At 51.9% G+C, this 15,872-nt stretch overlaps 1 protein-coding gene across 1 annotated transcript in view; it reads left to right on the plus strand.

Annotated features, from left to right (window-relative positions):
- Positions 1 to 8,717: 8,717 nt before the first annotated feature.
- Positions 8,718 to 15,872, plus strand: part of NFIA (nuclear factor I A) — a 213,474-nt gene continuing 206,319 nt past the window's right edge. Inside the window, exon 1 of the mRNA XM_026040730.1 lies at positions 8,718 to 8,804. Within this exon, the coding sequence (XP_025896515.1) occupies positions 8,718 to 8,804 (87 nt within the window). The remainder of the gene's footprint in view (positions 8,805 to 15,872) is intronic.

Here is a 15,872-nt window from a genome sequence, read left to right on the forward strand (position 1 = left end):
ACCCTGCTCTGCCTTTTTCCTCTGAATGAGTGTCCTTGTTAATAAGAAAATGGCTCTTCTAGAACAGTGCTCCTCTCTAAGGAGCAAAGCCAGAGCTGGCCTGGATCGCGAGCGGGCGAGCAGTACATTCCTTTTTGTCTCCACAAACTTACTGGAGAACAGCGTGCAGTTTTGATGCACATGTGATTAAACTAATCTAGTTAAAATCAGAAAAGGATTTCTCATAATTCAATTGGAGTTGTTTTTAATGTTTGGACTTTGGTCAAGGACAGCTTTATTGATCGAATTTAATTGCATATATTTTCCTGTCCATTTATTGAAGCCTATTTTTCAAGTCAGTCGAGAGGCTGCTAACATTTCAGAAAGGGGATATGCCAAAGCATTGCTTTAATTCATTATCTCTTGGACATACAGTAGTTGCTACTTGGCCTGAATTAAATCCGTTAGAGAATGTGATAGCATAATTACTTACAGGTATCCAAAACTGCTTTTAACTGGGAGGTTATACATAAGATTTGTCTTGCACTTATATTGGATGCAAATGTCTGGGATTTCAATGATAAATAAATATTTCATCAACCGAGGACAGATTTTTTTTCTTGTTTCCATATGTTGCTGATGGGCTAAAATTCTTGTGAGGTCTTTATTTTTCCTTAATGCATAAAGGTCTTTTACAAATTAGCTTGGTAACTCTTTCAAAATGTGCAAACACGATGACCCTTGAGGTAAAGAGGAACAGCCTGCAACTCTGCCTTGCCTTTTTTTTYCCCCCCCTCTCCTTTCAAAGTGTGTTAAATCCTCGGGGATTTTCTAGACAAAACTGCACATTAGCTAGATTACTTCACAGCGAGTTCCAATGAYGTCAGGTCTGGGATCTTCCAAAAGTGATGTCAGTCCGCTCCAGTTGGGAGCGAGCGCTGGCTGTCCCCAGCGCGGAGGCCCCGCGGGGACACGTCCCACGAGCCGCCCTCGTGTCTCCGCTCTCTCCTACAGCCTCTCGCTCCCAGTTGCGGCCTCAGCAAGTCCTCAGTCCAGCTTGGCTTTCTCTGCGTCGGCTCTAACGTAACTGGCTTTGGAGCTTGGGGAGGTGATGAGTGGTAATCGCTGGAGCTGGTAATGCTGTGTTCGTTAGTCAGGGGACTAAGCAGAATATGGGAATCTGCCTAACAAAATGACGGGATGTGGTGGTTTCCAGGTGCTTGGCTCTGTTTTGAAGGGAAATAAGTAAGGGCAGACAAAAGTGCAAGTCGGGGTGATTCAGCCTTGAATCCTTTCTTATGAAGAAATTACGGCCATTCCTTGGCAAGAGGGGAATGTTGCCCCAAGAAGAGACCCCAAGTTTTGCCCTCTGTGCCCCTCCAGCCCTGTGGTCGAGCACAGGCTGGAGTCCCTCGCATCTGGGGTCCCTCCCCTGCCCCAAAGCTCTGGCGCGACGGGCTCCCTCGCTCAGTAGGACGCGAGGGCCGACGGCCTCGCCGACCACCCCGATGTGGCAGACGCTCCGACACGGCCGCCTCCGCAGCCTGCACCGTGTGTCCGTCCAGCCCCGGACATCTCGTGCCCAATTCTTCTGCATTTTAACCAAACGGATAAAATTTCAATATGAATGCACCTTAAGGTGAGAGTAACTAATGGCTGCCATCCATTAGTACTAGTTAAAAGCCATACTTCATAGCAGACAATGGGCACATGGTTGTTTTAACTCATACCTGCTTTGTAACTGCCGTGCAGTTGCACGTGAGGAGGTGATGCTCACAGGGCACCATTAGGGATGCAAAAGCAAGTGCCCAAAAGCAAGGAGCTGCTTGAAGGGAGGTTGCAGAGCAGCATTCCTGACCAGCCCCATGCACTGCGAGCAGCTCTGTGGGCTCTGCCAAGCAACCTGTGTCCCCCGTGGCGCCCACACTGGGCTTGGCAGTGAAACGCTGGAAAACTTCTCCCTAGCACGTGCAGACCCTGAGTGTGTCAAGGCGTTTCGGATCTGGTGGGTTGTCAAGTCTCCAGTAAAGCATCTCTTAAGCAATGGCAACGTGGGCCCATTTCCTGGCTCCTGCCTCAAACCGTGAGGTCACCTGGGCTTTTCAAGGACACGGTGCCAGAATGGTGACACCAAAGCTATTTTTTCTAGCACTGTTTTCAGCATTAGATAAATCGCTTGGATAAAGTTTTCCAAAAAGAAATCAGCTCGATGAAAACATGCAGTGTGGAAAATATATCTCTGATAGCTAATGCCTGGCCAAGTTATAAGCACGGAAAATCAGCTCTTGAAGCAGGAGATGCTGGTCAGTCTTAGCAATAGATAACGCTGCCAGTTACAGCTTGCAGAAATGGCTAAAGCCCTCACTTGGCTCTGTCCTAAAATGTGTCACTGGTCCAGCTTCAGTMGGGAGTCCCAGTGCCCGGGACTGAGCTCAGGAGATTCCTCTCTAGCTCCACACATGGTAGGGTGGTGGGATCGGGACCAGATCTTCTGTTGAGCAGATGCTGTTGTATTGTGATATTCAGTATTGGCACACTTGTGTTTCTAGTGCCGTCACACCAAGTTGGAAAATGTGGARTGAGGTAGAAAGGGAAGAGTTAAACTGAGTAAGGAGAAGATTTAGACTGAGTCCACTCAGTCCTGGCAGGCTGGGTGCTGAGCCTGGTGCTCCCTGCTGATGTCTGACTTTCCTCCGGTCCGTTGGTCCCTGGTGCCCCCAGAATTATAGCTCAGCAGACATCTTGAGGCTTGTTCATTAAAAATTCCCTGCAAAATCTCTAAGTGTGGCTTAAAAGCAGAAAAACTCTTGGCTGGAGAGACTGAGCGCGCGTCTTGGCTTGGTCATTTCCACTGTCAGCTGTGGACACGTGTTCATTACAAACCGCACTGAAATGTGTAATTATTTTCATATGGTTAACAAATAATAATGATGATTCAACACTTGCATGTCCCTGAATTGCAATGGAGTGGGATTACAGATGGTACGAGATGCATCAGCTTTTATAAAACATATTGAAGAYTTCAGCTTGGTGATGGAAAGTGTTCTGTCATCACTTAACTTATAGACACATGAATAGCAGCAGGGTGGAGAGTCTGCAGTGGCGGGAACCACTAAAGATGCAGGAGACTGAGGTACACAGAAAGAAAATGGGGAATTTTCAATGTAACTTCACTTTTTTCTTTCTTTTCATAAGAACCAAACATGAAATTCCTGCCTGGATTTGCACAGAAACTCTGTGGCTGAGCCAGAGACTTCCAAGTCCCAATTCCCACCTGTCTTTTCTTTGGTGGAAAGGCTTAACTGTGTATACTGTTGCATGGCAAGTACAAAAGAATACAAAGAATACACTTACTCTGTGGAATAATCTTGGTTTCCAGCCTCTGTTTATGAACCATTTGCCTTGTGGCTACAAAACCAACCAGGCAACTTCCCTATGAAGGAATGAGACGGGCCGGGAAGCTGCGCTCGGTGGTCGCGTTAAGTGCAGCGATTTTGAATAACAGCAGCGTTTGCCGTGAGTGATCTGGATCAACATCAAAAAAACCCATCTAGTCAAGTGCGCGGCGAGGGGTCTATTCTCCTGTCCATGCTCATATGTTAAGTTGCATTGACGAGCATTAATGGGAGCTGCATGCACATATGGATATGTGAATAGCCCCAATGGGAGCTGCATAAAGTAGTGTGTGACTGCACAGACATCGCTTCAATAGCCAGGATAAAATAGCCTGGAAGGGGAAGCCTTGAAGAATGCTATGGATAAACCTGGTATTTTCAAGAGGGGGCAAGTATCGAGGTTAAAAGCAATAGCAATAACAAAGCAGCATTAGAATTTATTCCTTCAAGTAATTAGCAAATGAGATTTTAGCCTTTAAAAAGGGGCCGAGAATTGCAGAAGGGGCTGGTATCTCTGAGCTTTGCAGTTTTTAGGGTCCCAGCATGATGCAACTGAAAAGGGCCCAGGTTGAGGAGTCCTGGATACCTTTGCTTTCAAAATTAAGCTCCCATTAGAGTAAAACTTGCAAAAATCTCTCCTTGCTCCTCAGAGCACTGACCATTGCAGTTGCATAAATAAGTTCCTGTAATTTTTGCATACAAAAGAAAAGGCAGAAAGGTCTCACCAACAAGACATGACTTAAAAAAAAAAACCTTTTTTTTTAAAAAAAAAAAGCTTCTATAAGTTTTGCTCTGGTGCTGGGCAACCACAATCTCTGAAATTTTCTCCAGGCAATCTTAAGGTTTATACCTGAAACCACTGTCTTGTTCAGATCCCATCCTAATTTGGAAAGAACTGTTTTTATTTACATTTTGTTAGATGAAAGAACAGAACCTTTCCTCACAGCTACCCATAAACAGGTRTAACAAACAGTGAAAACTTCAATTAACAGAGCAGACGGTAATCATTGCTGGAGGGTTTTAGCATGGTGATAAGCACCCATGTTAAGAACCAAATTGGTGTGATGTGGAGTGGATGATAAGTAAATAGTACATGTAAATCAGGTCTAATTGTAATCACGAGCACAGATTTTTGTTCCTTGTTCTGGTGCCTGTCAGTGACTTCAGTCACCTGAAAGCAAGGCATTGCAGACTCGGATACATCTGTGTACATCTTAGCAGCTTCAGGTTTTGGTCCAGACTTCTCAGAACATCACTCTGGAACAGCCTGAGGCAGAAAGAATCCATGACTGAGAAGGGAAGTTCTTATCCTTCAAAATCATCTTTCCYGTGGTCATTTGAACCAATAACTAACCTGTTCATCAAGATAAACAGAAGCTTTTTGGGTCCCTGTTGGYCAAAGCACTCGGTGTGCTGTGTGTGTGACTGCAATTTGTGTTCCCCTTGGCACCTGCAAATAATTACATGTGCYGACAGAGGTGAGGAAAGAATGACTGGAGACTGGTGCTGGGAGAGCTACATTCCTTACTGGAATAGGCTGAACTGTTTTCTGATCTCTAAGTGCCTTAGGGTCTTAGAAATCAAAGGCAAATTAGGCAAGGTAAACAAAATCAGTTGCCAGATGTTGAGCTGGAGAAGTGATAGATCTCCAGTGATTTTCACCGATTCTGAGCTGATTCCACTTCCTRGATGATCCTGTATTCATAAAGCTATTGTGTCAGGCTGGTGGCAAAGTGCAAATGCTCCACAGCCTGGGGGCCCAGTCTCTTCCCAGAACATCTTCTTGGACTGTCCACAAATCTGTTGAGGTATTTTGGATGCTTTTGGACACCAGGACAYTTAAGATGAGTAGCGGAAACTGGGATGCAGTTTTAGGAGAAGCTAAGACATTGTGGCTGACTGGGTCACCTGAAAACCTCTTGAAGGAAAATGGGGAGGAGATGAAAATACAACTGAGGCCAAGTAGGAGAACTTAGAGTTATGTTCATATTTGGCAAATATATATTAGTACTGATACTATTTGAATTATGATGAATGCTGCTTAGGTGAACTTCAGCTGTGTTTAATACTAAAACCCAGAATGCAAGTGACATTTTATGTATTGATTATTCTTTTGATAAACGTTGTTGTCAGAGATTGGTTTTGCCTCTGCATAGGCATTGATATAATAAATATCTAGAAATGTTTAGCAGAAAATAATGTTGCAGACTAAAAAGAGAGATTATCCTTTAGAAATTGAAATCTAGAAAATCTAAATTATATGGTAGTTTATCTACCTCAGGACACTTTGTATTGAAAGAAAAGAGGAAGACCCATTTGTGTTCATAGATTGAGAAATAGGTTCCCCCCCCCATCATATCTCTTCGTCCTGGATCTATTATTTGTTTCAAAGATAAAGAACTTCCTCAGATTATGTCCTTTTCAGCAAATCATTTCAGCTTGTGATTCATTTTATGCTGATGAGTCAATCAGTGGTACAATTTCCTGCCTAGAGTTAATTACCAGCATCGCTGCAAGCCCAAAAGGCAGGTCAGCAGCTACGGAATCAATCCCTACCTAACTCCAATCTAGTCCAGGCCTTGCTATCATGAACAATTTCCTTGTGCCACCTGACTTTTGACATCTAACGTAGCGCAGAATCATGCTGCTCAGCAGCTCCTTCCTTGCTTTGGATTATGGTGCTGAATTATCAGTGTCTCTTACACCGAGGGGCTGCTGTAGCTGTGGGGCAGCTGCCTCAAACACCATCCAAGACGTTCCTGATTTACTTGGGGACAGCAAACACAGTGCCTGTGTTTCCTAGAGGTGTGTGCTGAAGCTGTCCTAAAGATCAGGCTGCTCTGAGAGCCGTGGGTGCCTCGTGCTTGCTGGGGTGTGAGCACACAAGGAGGGAAGGCAGACCCCGGGCTGCAGCCCCGCTGCTATAGATGGTTGAAGAGCTGTCTCGGATAAATGTTAGGAGTTGGGCACGCACGGGACAACCAGCTTTTTGCCAMCATCAGCTTGTTGCACTGATCAGCTCTAGTGGGTGCAGCTGCTCTGTAGGGTTTGACCCGGTTACCCGAGCTAAGATTGGATGCAGGGCACTTAGTAGAGACTGCAAGTATCATGACCAGCAAAGCTGATGTCTTCGCTGGTGCATGCTTTCTGGGGGGGGGAAAAAATATTGGGTCTTTCCAGTGGTACCTGCTGGGGCTGCTGCCACAGGGAAGAGGGCTGCCAGTCTGCAGCAGAGGTGGCTGGCAGGCTTCGGAGCAGCAGGAAAAGACCTGGGTGTGAAAATATTCCATACTGGATCTGCACGCATCTGTGTGGAAACTTGGTAACAATAGGCACCTGGTAGTTTATATTTTGGGAAATATAAATAGTTCTTAAGGGCAGGAGGGACTGTGGTGAGCGCCTTTGCTCTGACCTCCTGCACAGAAACAGTCTGTGTTTTTGGGATTTATAGAATTCGCCTGGCTTGTGTCATGGGCTGGCAGATTTTTCAGGGCAGGCAGAACTGCTAAGTCCGAGCTTATGTGGGCACCCTCAAGAACATGCCAGAGCTCGAGGGAGCTGCGTGAGGTTCCTGTTCCTCTTCCTGCGGCACCAAGCTGCCCTCGTGGCCATGCTGCAGAGGCTTTGGGGGGTGGTGGTGGCTCTCAGGGGTGGCGGGGAGCAGTTTGTAGGGTGCAAAGATGACCTGCAGAGTGTGTGTGTTTGGGGAGCTGCTCTGCTGGCCATGTGGAAGAGGCTGCAAGTGACACATCCCCTGTTGAGGGGCTGCATTTCAGTGGTTTCCTGTAGCTCATACAGGATCTTGAGGTCTATCTTTGACAATAATCTATTACTATTGATATACTATTTATAGTAATAATCTAGTAATATTACTATTATAGTAATAATCTATTACTATAGATATATCTGTGTAGCTGAACTGGGTCTGTAAGGCCCAGGAAATGTATTAGACTTGTCACTACCTGATCAGTGCTTTCCCCAGGCTCCTGCTTCCAAATGCTTATGAAACCTTTCCRCTGGTGTATGTAGAGCCACAGAAAGAGCCCTGCGATACGCAGTGGCTCACTGTGGACAACTGCCCTGCATTAAATGCATTACCCTGTGTTCAGATGCAGCGGGTCTTCTAGTCTTGCTTTGAAAATATCACAAGAAAACACTTTGCACCATGAGAATTAGTTAGCTGCTGCTCAGCCTTGCTGCTAAGTATGTTCACCTAAATTCTCACCTGCACTTGGGTGCCTCTGGCTTGCAGGGGTCCCTTTGCACCCAGGAGATTAAAAACACCATTGGTTTCCAGCAGGTCCTTGCACGGGGATGCTCAGCTGCTGGCGCGTTACATGCGCGGCACGTCTCCGTCCTCCCCGCAGTGTAAGCAAGGCAGATMGAGTGCTCTAAGCCTTTCACCATTAAGCACTTTCTCCAGCCCTTGAATCCGCTCCGTGGCTCTTTGCTGCACCCTCTCCACTCTTCCAACCATCTTTAAAAACTGTAAGAACCAGAGCGGCGTAATCGTACATTGTCTGTATTAAAACCAATTGTGTGTGAATGGGCTGCGCTCATCAGGCGAGTGGGATCACTCGGAGCGTCTTGTTCTCATCACTGGCTGTCACTCCACCAAGGTCCTTGTCATCCTCGGATTCATCAGCTGTGAATTTACAGTGTTTGCATTCAGATCACTGAGGAAAACACGGGCTAGCATCTGACCCAATGCTGATTCTGGTAAAACTCCCCTGTTTGATAATGCTTCCTGATTCATAGCTACTTTTTAACAGGCTGTTAGCCAAATCTTAATCTAATTAGTGCATGCTCTGTTGCTATTTCTAATGTTTTTTGATCAGAATATCACACAGTGTTAATTCTAATCTCCATAAAATGTGAATATCACATCTCTTCATTGACCTTTATCGTTCAGTCTTTACCTTCATCATATTATTTAATGCGCCTTGTCAAAGAAAGAAATTGAGTCTCCTGATAAGGCTTACTTCTCCTAAAGCTGTATTTACCATCATTAATTACATATTCCTTATTACTTAATCCCATGGCAGCTCTTCCAATATGTGGTGGCAGCCAATGCTGTGTTAGAGACCGGGCTTTGAGGTCACCACGTGAGTTATAAACCTAAGCAAAACACTGCAATTCTTGCTCCCACCCTTGGGAACGCAGCGTGCTTTGTTGTAGTGGCCTGGTGCTCATGTGCGTTTATGTGGTTGAAATAACCACTTGCTGTGACACCTTAAGCACCAGCTGTGGGATAAAACAGTGTGCAAGTGTCCACTCCTGCTGCAGGCCACTGTTTTTTCCAAGGGTTTGCAAGGGAATTGCTGGAACTTGTGACTTGCAGGGATGGACCCGGCCGTCCCGCAGCCCACGCGGGAGAGCCCCATGAAAGGGACAGCGACGAAAGCGGCTGTCGCGAAGCTGTCTCTAAAGGTTAGAGTTGTACCAAGCGAGTCTCCTGAACGGTAATTAACGGTTTGAAAGTCGAATGATTTTAAGTGCTAGTTTTAATTACCGCTTGGTGAACTTTAGTGTGTTCGAATTGTCACAACTTTCCTTTAGAATTAGTGTCAAGCCAGGCAATACAGTGGGAAATTATTAACTCATACTTTGGTTCAGCAATTATCTGCATTACAAGGTTTATGCAATTAGCTGTTTAAGATGTCATTATATTTTGCCATCTGGTACACAGGAGTTTATGCATATGAACAGGCACGTGTTGAAGTGATTTTCACTATATGACTCTTGATCTCAACCCAAATCATCACTATAATGAGTGGAAGACACAGTGTACAGTACATTAGTGGCAGGTGCATACTATCAACTTCATTTTAATAGAAGACTTTCATGTTTCCATTTTTAAAGTATTCTGCACGAGTGCTGAAAAAATTAATTGCTCGTTTGCAATTTAGCAAGAACTGAGGCTGCATTATTGCTAAATGCTAAGGAACATCATTTTTGGGAAAAGCGGCCACTAATTTAAGTTCATTCCAAGTGTGACTTCAGGCCCTAGGGCAGTCTCGGTGCCGGCCGGTCGAGGCCGTTCCCTATTTTTGATGTGAACTTCTTGTGGTTTATCCGCGCGGGCCTCGCAGCGCCGGGGAGGAGGCTGCGGAGCGAGGCTGCGGAGGCTGCCCGCGCTCGGCCAGCGGCGCCGTGCGGCCCGGCCCGGCCCGGCCCGTCTGTCTGCGAGGCGTTTTCCAAGGGGAACGGCCGCTGCGCCCAGGCTGGTGCCGGTGCGGGAGCCGGAGCTGCGCTAAGCGCAGCGCGGCGCCGATACTGAATCGCATTAAAAGGCCGCCCTCTAGCGTCCTGTTTTATTACACGGGTTAAAAAAAAAAAAAAAGCTGCGGCGGGCGGGCGGGTAGATACTCGTGTTGGCCCGGCGAGGTGAGCACCCCGTGGGTACTTGTGGGGAGCCCCTTGCCAAATTTCACGCACATGTGCACCACCCCGTTTGGGGTGAAAAGAGCTTTCTGGATGGGGCACAGGAAAACCATCCCAGGAGTTATTACAACCACTGGCGCCCTGGAGGCTCCCTGGGCACCGGACTCCATCCGGGATGGCTCTGCTCACAGGGCTGGCGGGAAGGATGAGGATGGAGGAGCAATCCCCGCTTCTCGGGGCTCGGGCTGGATAGGCCCCATCAGCAGTTGGGGAAAATCAGCACGTGGAGGGGGCAGAAGCCGTCGGCTCTACCTGGTCCACCCTAGGGCGTTCCAGGTCTTGGATACCGCAGCCATCCCTCGCTGTACGGACGGAGCGTGTTGCACCTCCCGCAGAGCCTCGTTTGGATGCGAGCGGGAGCATCCTCGTCTGCAGGCGGATAAAGCGGGTCGCGTGGGCGGGACTCGGGTGCTGGAAGTTYTTCCCAATCGCTGCAGGCCGTGGCAAACAGAGCCACCATTGAGAAGTGACACTGATGGATGGGGGCTGCCGGTTTCCTTGGGAAGCCGGGTTGCCGGTAGCGAGCAATGCCTTCCCAGGGGCCTTGGCCGCCGCCGCCGTCCTTCTCCACGCGGATTCCTTGGCGGGGAGCGGGAGGCCGGGGTCCTCCGGGCTGGCTGCGAAGCCCCGGACCCGGTTCGGGACCCGGTTCGGGACCCGGTTCGGGACCCGGTTCGGGACCCGGTTCGGGACCCGGTTCGGGACCCGGTTCGGGACCCGGTTCCAGCCCGGCCCGGCGGCGGGGGCGCTCGCGGGCGGCGTCGCGCTCTGGCCTCCAGGTGGCGCCGCAGCGCGGGGAGCGCCGCGCGGGACGGGCCGCAGCGGGCGCGCGCACACGCGCGTGCACGAACATACATGTGCAGACACGCATACACATACATGTATACACATACATGTACACACATGCGCACACATGCATCTACAGATATGCACACATACATGCATATACATACATACCTATGCATACAGATATACATGCACCCTATACATACATATGCATACACCACATACATACCTATACAGACACATACATACCTATAAATACATACACATACATACCTATAAAAGCGCACACACATAGGTTTATATATATTCATATACACATACACATATGCGTACATACACAAATGCACACTGCTGTGAGCATATATACATGCACACTATTGTGCACTCGCATGTATACATTGTGCATACGCACATTGCTGTGCACACACTGCTGTGCACACGCACTGCTCTGCAAACACTGCTGCACATGCTGTGGTGCATTTGCACACTGCTGCATGCTTGCACACTTGTGCACACACACTGCTACATGCGCTGCATGCACACACTCTGAAACTGTTACCCTGCAGCAAGCACTGCTACACACGTGCACACACACAGACATGCTGCTGTATGAACACATGTGTGTGCAAACACACGCTGCTACATGTGAACTACTGCACATACCCTTCTGCACACACACTGCTGCACTCACACTGCTACACACACGCTGCTGCAAACTGCTGCACACACACGTGCACACACACTGCTACACACCACATATGCACATAGTGCAGCACACACCCAGCACAGGCATGCACTGCTGTATGTGCATTGCTGCATGTTGTGCTGCAGATGCACACGCTACTGTGTATGTAGGTGCTGCTGCCTGCAAACACACACATGCATGAATGTGTGCATCTACATGTGCACACCTACACTTTTGTGCACACACACACACATGCCTATGTGCAGGCACACATCATACACTACATGCAGGCACATGCATGCATATATATGCACATATGCCCACACAGAGAAAGCCTGTGCAGGTCCATGCATGCTCCATCCTGTGTGTGCATGCACATGCATGCACATCTGCAACTGCAGGCATGCACACACACATGCATGCATGTGCAGCTGTGCAAGCACCTGTGCACCTGCACAGATGCATGCTTGCACTGCATGGGGGTTGCAAGGGGCAGGAGATGGCAGTAAGCGGAGCAGCACGGGGCTGTGTCCCCCTGTGACCTGCTGCACTCCAGCAGGGAAGTGCCTGGGCCCCTGTTTTGCAGCCCAGCAGCAATGCGACTGGAATTATTTATTATTGTTTCTTCCTATTAACTTAATTAGGTTTTGTTGGTGTAGCATTTTCCCCCCCGTATTAAAGGAAATGAAGTCAACGTCATTAAAAGGAGTGGGACAGGCGTATGCCAAAGTATTTGTAAGAGCGTGTTAAAAATACTCTGATAGGAATCGCAGCTGGTTCTAGCTCGCTGCTCTCCGCGGCGTCCCGGAGCCCCGTGTCCCACGTCCTTGGGATGCCTGGAAACTTGTCACAAGGAGGGGAAACAACCTTGGCCACTTCCTCCCGCGCGCTCCTGGAGTGCCGATAGACGCGCACGCAGCTGTGCCTATGGGCACGCTATGTATGTGCACAGGGGTGCGTATGGGCGGTGTGTGTACCCATGTGCCCGGCCCCTCCGCGCACCCCTCCTCTCCGCACATATATGTTCTTATTAAAGGCGGGAGGGCGGGGCTTGGCGCAAAGTCGCTCTCCGCCGCGAGCTGAGGTGCCCTGGCCGCGCGGGGCTGCGGAACAGGGGGAAAAGCGGAGGAAAACGGGGAAGAGGGGGGAGGTGAAAGGGGGGAGCGCRGCTGCAGCCGCGGCGACCCGCGGCCCCGCTCGGCTCGTTCCCTTCGGGCTGTTCCGGTCGGCTCGTTCCATTCGGTTCGGCGCCGTTCGGCCCAGCTCCGTTTGGCTCTTTCCCTTCAGTTAGGCTCGGCCCTATTCAGCTCGGCGCATCTCGGCCCGGTCCATCGGCGCGGCCGGGAGCTCTGTGGGGACCCGTCCGTCTCGTTTTTATTTTTCCTTCTTCTTTTATTTTATTTTACTCTTTTTTCTCAACTTCYCCCCTCCTCACCCAACACTTTTTCTTTCCTTTCCCTGCACGTTGTTGGAACATGACTGTCTTGGACTACAGGCAATTTAGGCAAATTTGCAGATGCAGAAACGGCAGAATTATTTTTATTTTCAATAATTTGGGGGGGGGGGGTAGCAAAAAGACCAGAACAAATCCACAAAGTTTAAAGCTTTTTAATATCCCCCCCCCCTTTTTTCCCACCTGCACAGATACCCCCAAGACGCACACACAAACCAAGGCAGTGCCTGCAGCCCCGGCGCTGTCCCAGGCAGCCTCCCTTGGTGGCCGGGTGCGTTGGGCCCGCGGGGGCCCTGAGCGCGGATCAAACTGCGGCGGTAGCTGCGGCGCTGGGCCCGGCTCCTCGAGGCGCCTCTGAGCAYCCGTGTTCGGTGGCACCCGGGAGCAGGGGATAAAGAGGAAAACTCGAGTGTCTGTAGGGAGCAGCCGTGTCTCTGGGGTGCATCCCGGTGGGTTTGGTGTCACACACACCTGCCTGGGAGCAGCGTGGCCTGGCAGCGCACGGAGGTCCCAGTGAGCAGCGCGTGGGGCGGGCTGTGATTCGGGTGCTCTTCCCGGAGCTGGGAGAGAAGCCGGAGGAGATGAGTGTGTCCCGGAGCGAGGGCCACCTGCCCCGCGCACCTCCCTGGGACAGGGGAGGACGCCAAGAGGGGACAAGGTGCTGCTCGCCACGGGGAGCCGCACTTTGAATCCCTAAACATCCCATTTAAAGTTTGCATAATAAGAACAGGCTTTTTAAGCACCCAGTGGAACCTTCCCCTTGTCCTTGCTGTGCGGTGTGGGGTCTGAGCTTACCTGCCCCACAGAGTGCCTGGGCTCAGCCTGGAGGGGCCTTTTGTAACAGCAGGGACTTTTAGGGACAGCTGGGCTGGAGGCTGCGCCCGCGGAGGGGAGCGCCAAGGGCTTGTCCCATGCGTGCCGTGACCCGCTCCYGACACAGCCGCTGCGGATGCTGGCGGGAACGCGCAGGAGTGGCGTGTGCCCCGCCGCCCGCAAAGTCCGACTTGGGTCTGGGAAGGCTACTCAGATTTATTTATTTATTTTATTTGACGAGCAATGTGCCATATGCTGGAGACCTTGGACCAAACACTGCTTTTTTCCTCCTATTTGGCAAATAACGCCCACTTCTGCGCTGCAGGGGCTGCAGTTGCCAGAGGGCAGCCCCACGGCTGCTCCCCACCAGTGACGCRCTCAGGTACTTGGGCTGTGCGCGCCCTTTTCCCAGTGACACCCTGTGCCCATGAGTGCTGCTCCCCCCGGGACTGCATTCCGGCTTCCCTACTGCAGCGGGTGTGCCCTGAGGAGCAAGCTTCACCAGAAGCGCAGCAGCTCTGAGCCCTGTGCGCAGACGTCACGGTGCACGTGCAGGATACGCGGTGTGCGCTCCGTGAGCGCCGTGCTCGCCGCATCCCCAGGCCATGCGGCGACTTTGCTCAAGTTGTATCGCTGCAGCTGTGGCCGCGTTCCCACCCCTGCAGCGCACGGGCGCTCGGCAGCRCTCGCAGCAGCCGGCACGGCTGGCACGAGCGGATGCAAAGCCGCGGTTTCCAGCACGCAGCCGGGCCGGGCCGGGCGGCCTCCTGGAGGCCGCGGCCTCCTCGGGTCAGGCGGAGGTGAGCGAGGGCAGCGCTGCGTGTCCGGCCGGTGCAGCCCTGTGCACCTTTGCACCTCGCTGCCTTGCACGAAGCAGTCCTCGTTAAGCCTCGGAACCGCCTGGATTTTGCATTATTATTATTATTAATCATCCCCTGCTCCCCGCAGACGCGCGCTGCTGCCCGTGGTGCGGGGTGGCCGCAGCGGTCAGCGCTGCGGCGGCCGCGCGTGCGCCCGTGTTTCTCACGCCCTTGGCAGAGTTTTCCTGCACGGAGCCGCTCCGGGAGGTGGCCCCGGGCGCCGGGAATCGCGGGGCCGCTCGGCACAAAGGGCCGGGGCTGCTCGGGACACACAAAGCCAGGAAATCCTCCCCGGGATGAAATCAGGAGGGGGGGGGGGGGGGGGGGGTCCCGGCCGCCTCCGTGGAGGGGCTCACAGGGTGTGGAGGGGGGCAGAGGGCCAGGCTGGGGGCGCCTCATCGCGGGGGGCTCTGCTTGGGTGAGGGGGGCTCCTGCCGAGGGGGGGGAAAGCGGGAGGGGGGCGCCTTGCAGGGGGGGCACCTGCCAGCACTGGGGGGGTGGCTGCTAGTGTAGGAAAGGGGGGTGCCCGTGGAGGGGTGTCCGCCGGGGGGGGGATCCCACGTGGGGTGGGGGCTGCTCATGCAGGGGAGTCACCCATGCAGGGGGTGTCCCCATGCGGGAGGCTCCCCATGCACGAGGGGGGTGCTCAGTGTGTGTGGGGGGGTCCCGYGTGTGTAGGGCTTCAGATGCAGGGTGAGTTCCCGTGCAGGGGGGCGGTTCCCACGCAGGGGATGTTCCCGTGCGGAGGGGGGGCGCAGCGTGGGGGGGGCTCCCGCGCCTCCCTCCGCTCGCGCGCAGCCCGGGGCGCGCGCGCGGGAGAAGCCCGCGCCTGCAGCCGCAATTGGCTGCAGTTGCATTCCCTTCCGGGTTCCCAACGGCTGCAAGTTTATTTTAGCTATAAAAAAAAATATTGCAAGAAAAAAACAAACAAACAACAAAAAAAAAGTGTCAACAGATGAAGCCGGTCGCCGCGGCGCTGCCAAGCCCCTCCCGCGCTCGCCATACCTTGCGATGGTACGTGGCGCGCCTCGCCATTTATTACTGCTCGCGCTAGCGGCGTCGCCCGTTTCCGCGCGTTTATAAACAAAAGGTGCCCCTGGCAGGCGCGGCGCGCGCGCTGCGGGACCTGGCGCGGGGCGGCGCGCGGGGCTGCGCGCCGGAGTTTCCATTTTTTTCCTTTTYTTTTTTCGGGGATWGGAAAAAACTGCTGAGCTGGGCATTTTTTTTTTTTCCCAATAAATAAATAAATAAGTGGGTGAGAGGAGCGAGGGGAAAGGCCGGGAGGTGGCGGGAGGCGCGGGGCGCTGCAGCGCGCGCCGCCCGCGCCCGCACAAAGGGGCGCGCGCCTATCGCCGCCGCGGCCTTTGTGACGTCACGGCAGGCCGGCCAATGAGCGCCCGCGCTGTTTCGAACCGGCGCGGGGGCGGGAGCGCGCGGGGGGCGGGGCTTGATTTTTT

Source organism: Nothoprocta perdicaria, unplaced genomic scaffold, assembly GCF_003342845.1.
Source record: "Nothoprocta perdicaria isolate Ctin4 unplaced genomic scaffold, notPer1 scaffold_262, whole genome shotgun sequence".
NCBI lineage: Eukaryota > Metazoa > Chordata > Aves > Tinamiformes > Tinamidae > Nothoprocta > Nothoprocta perdicaria.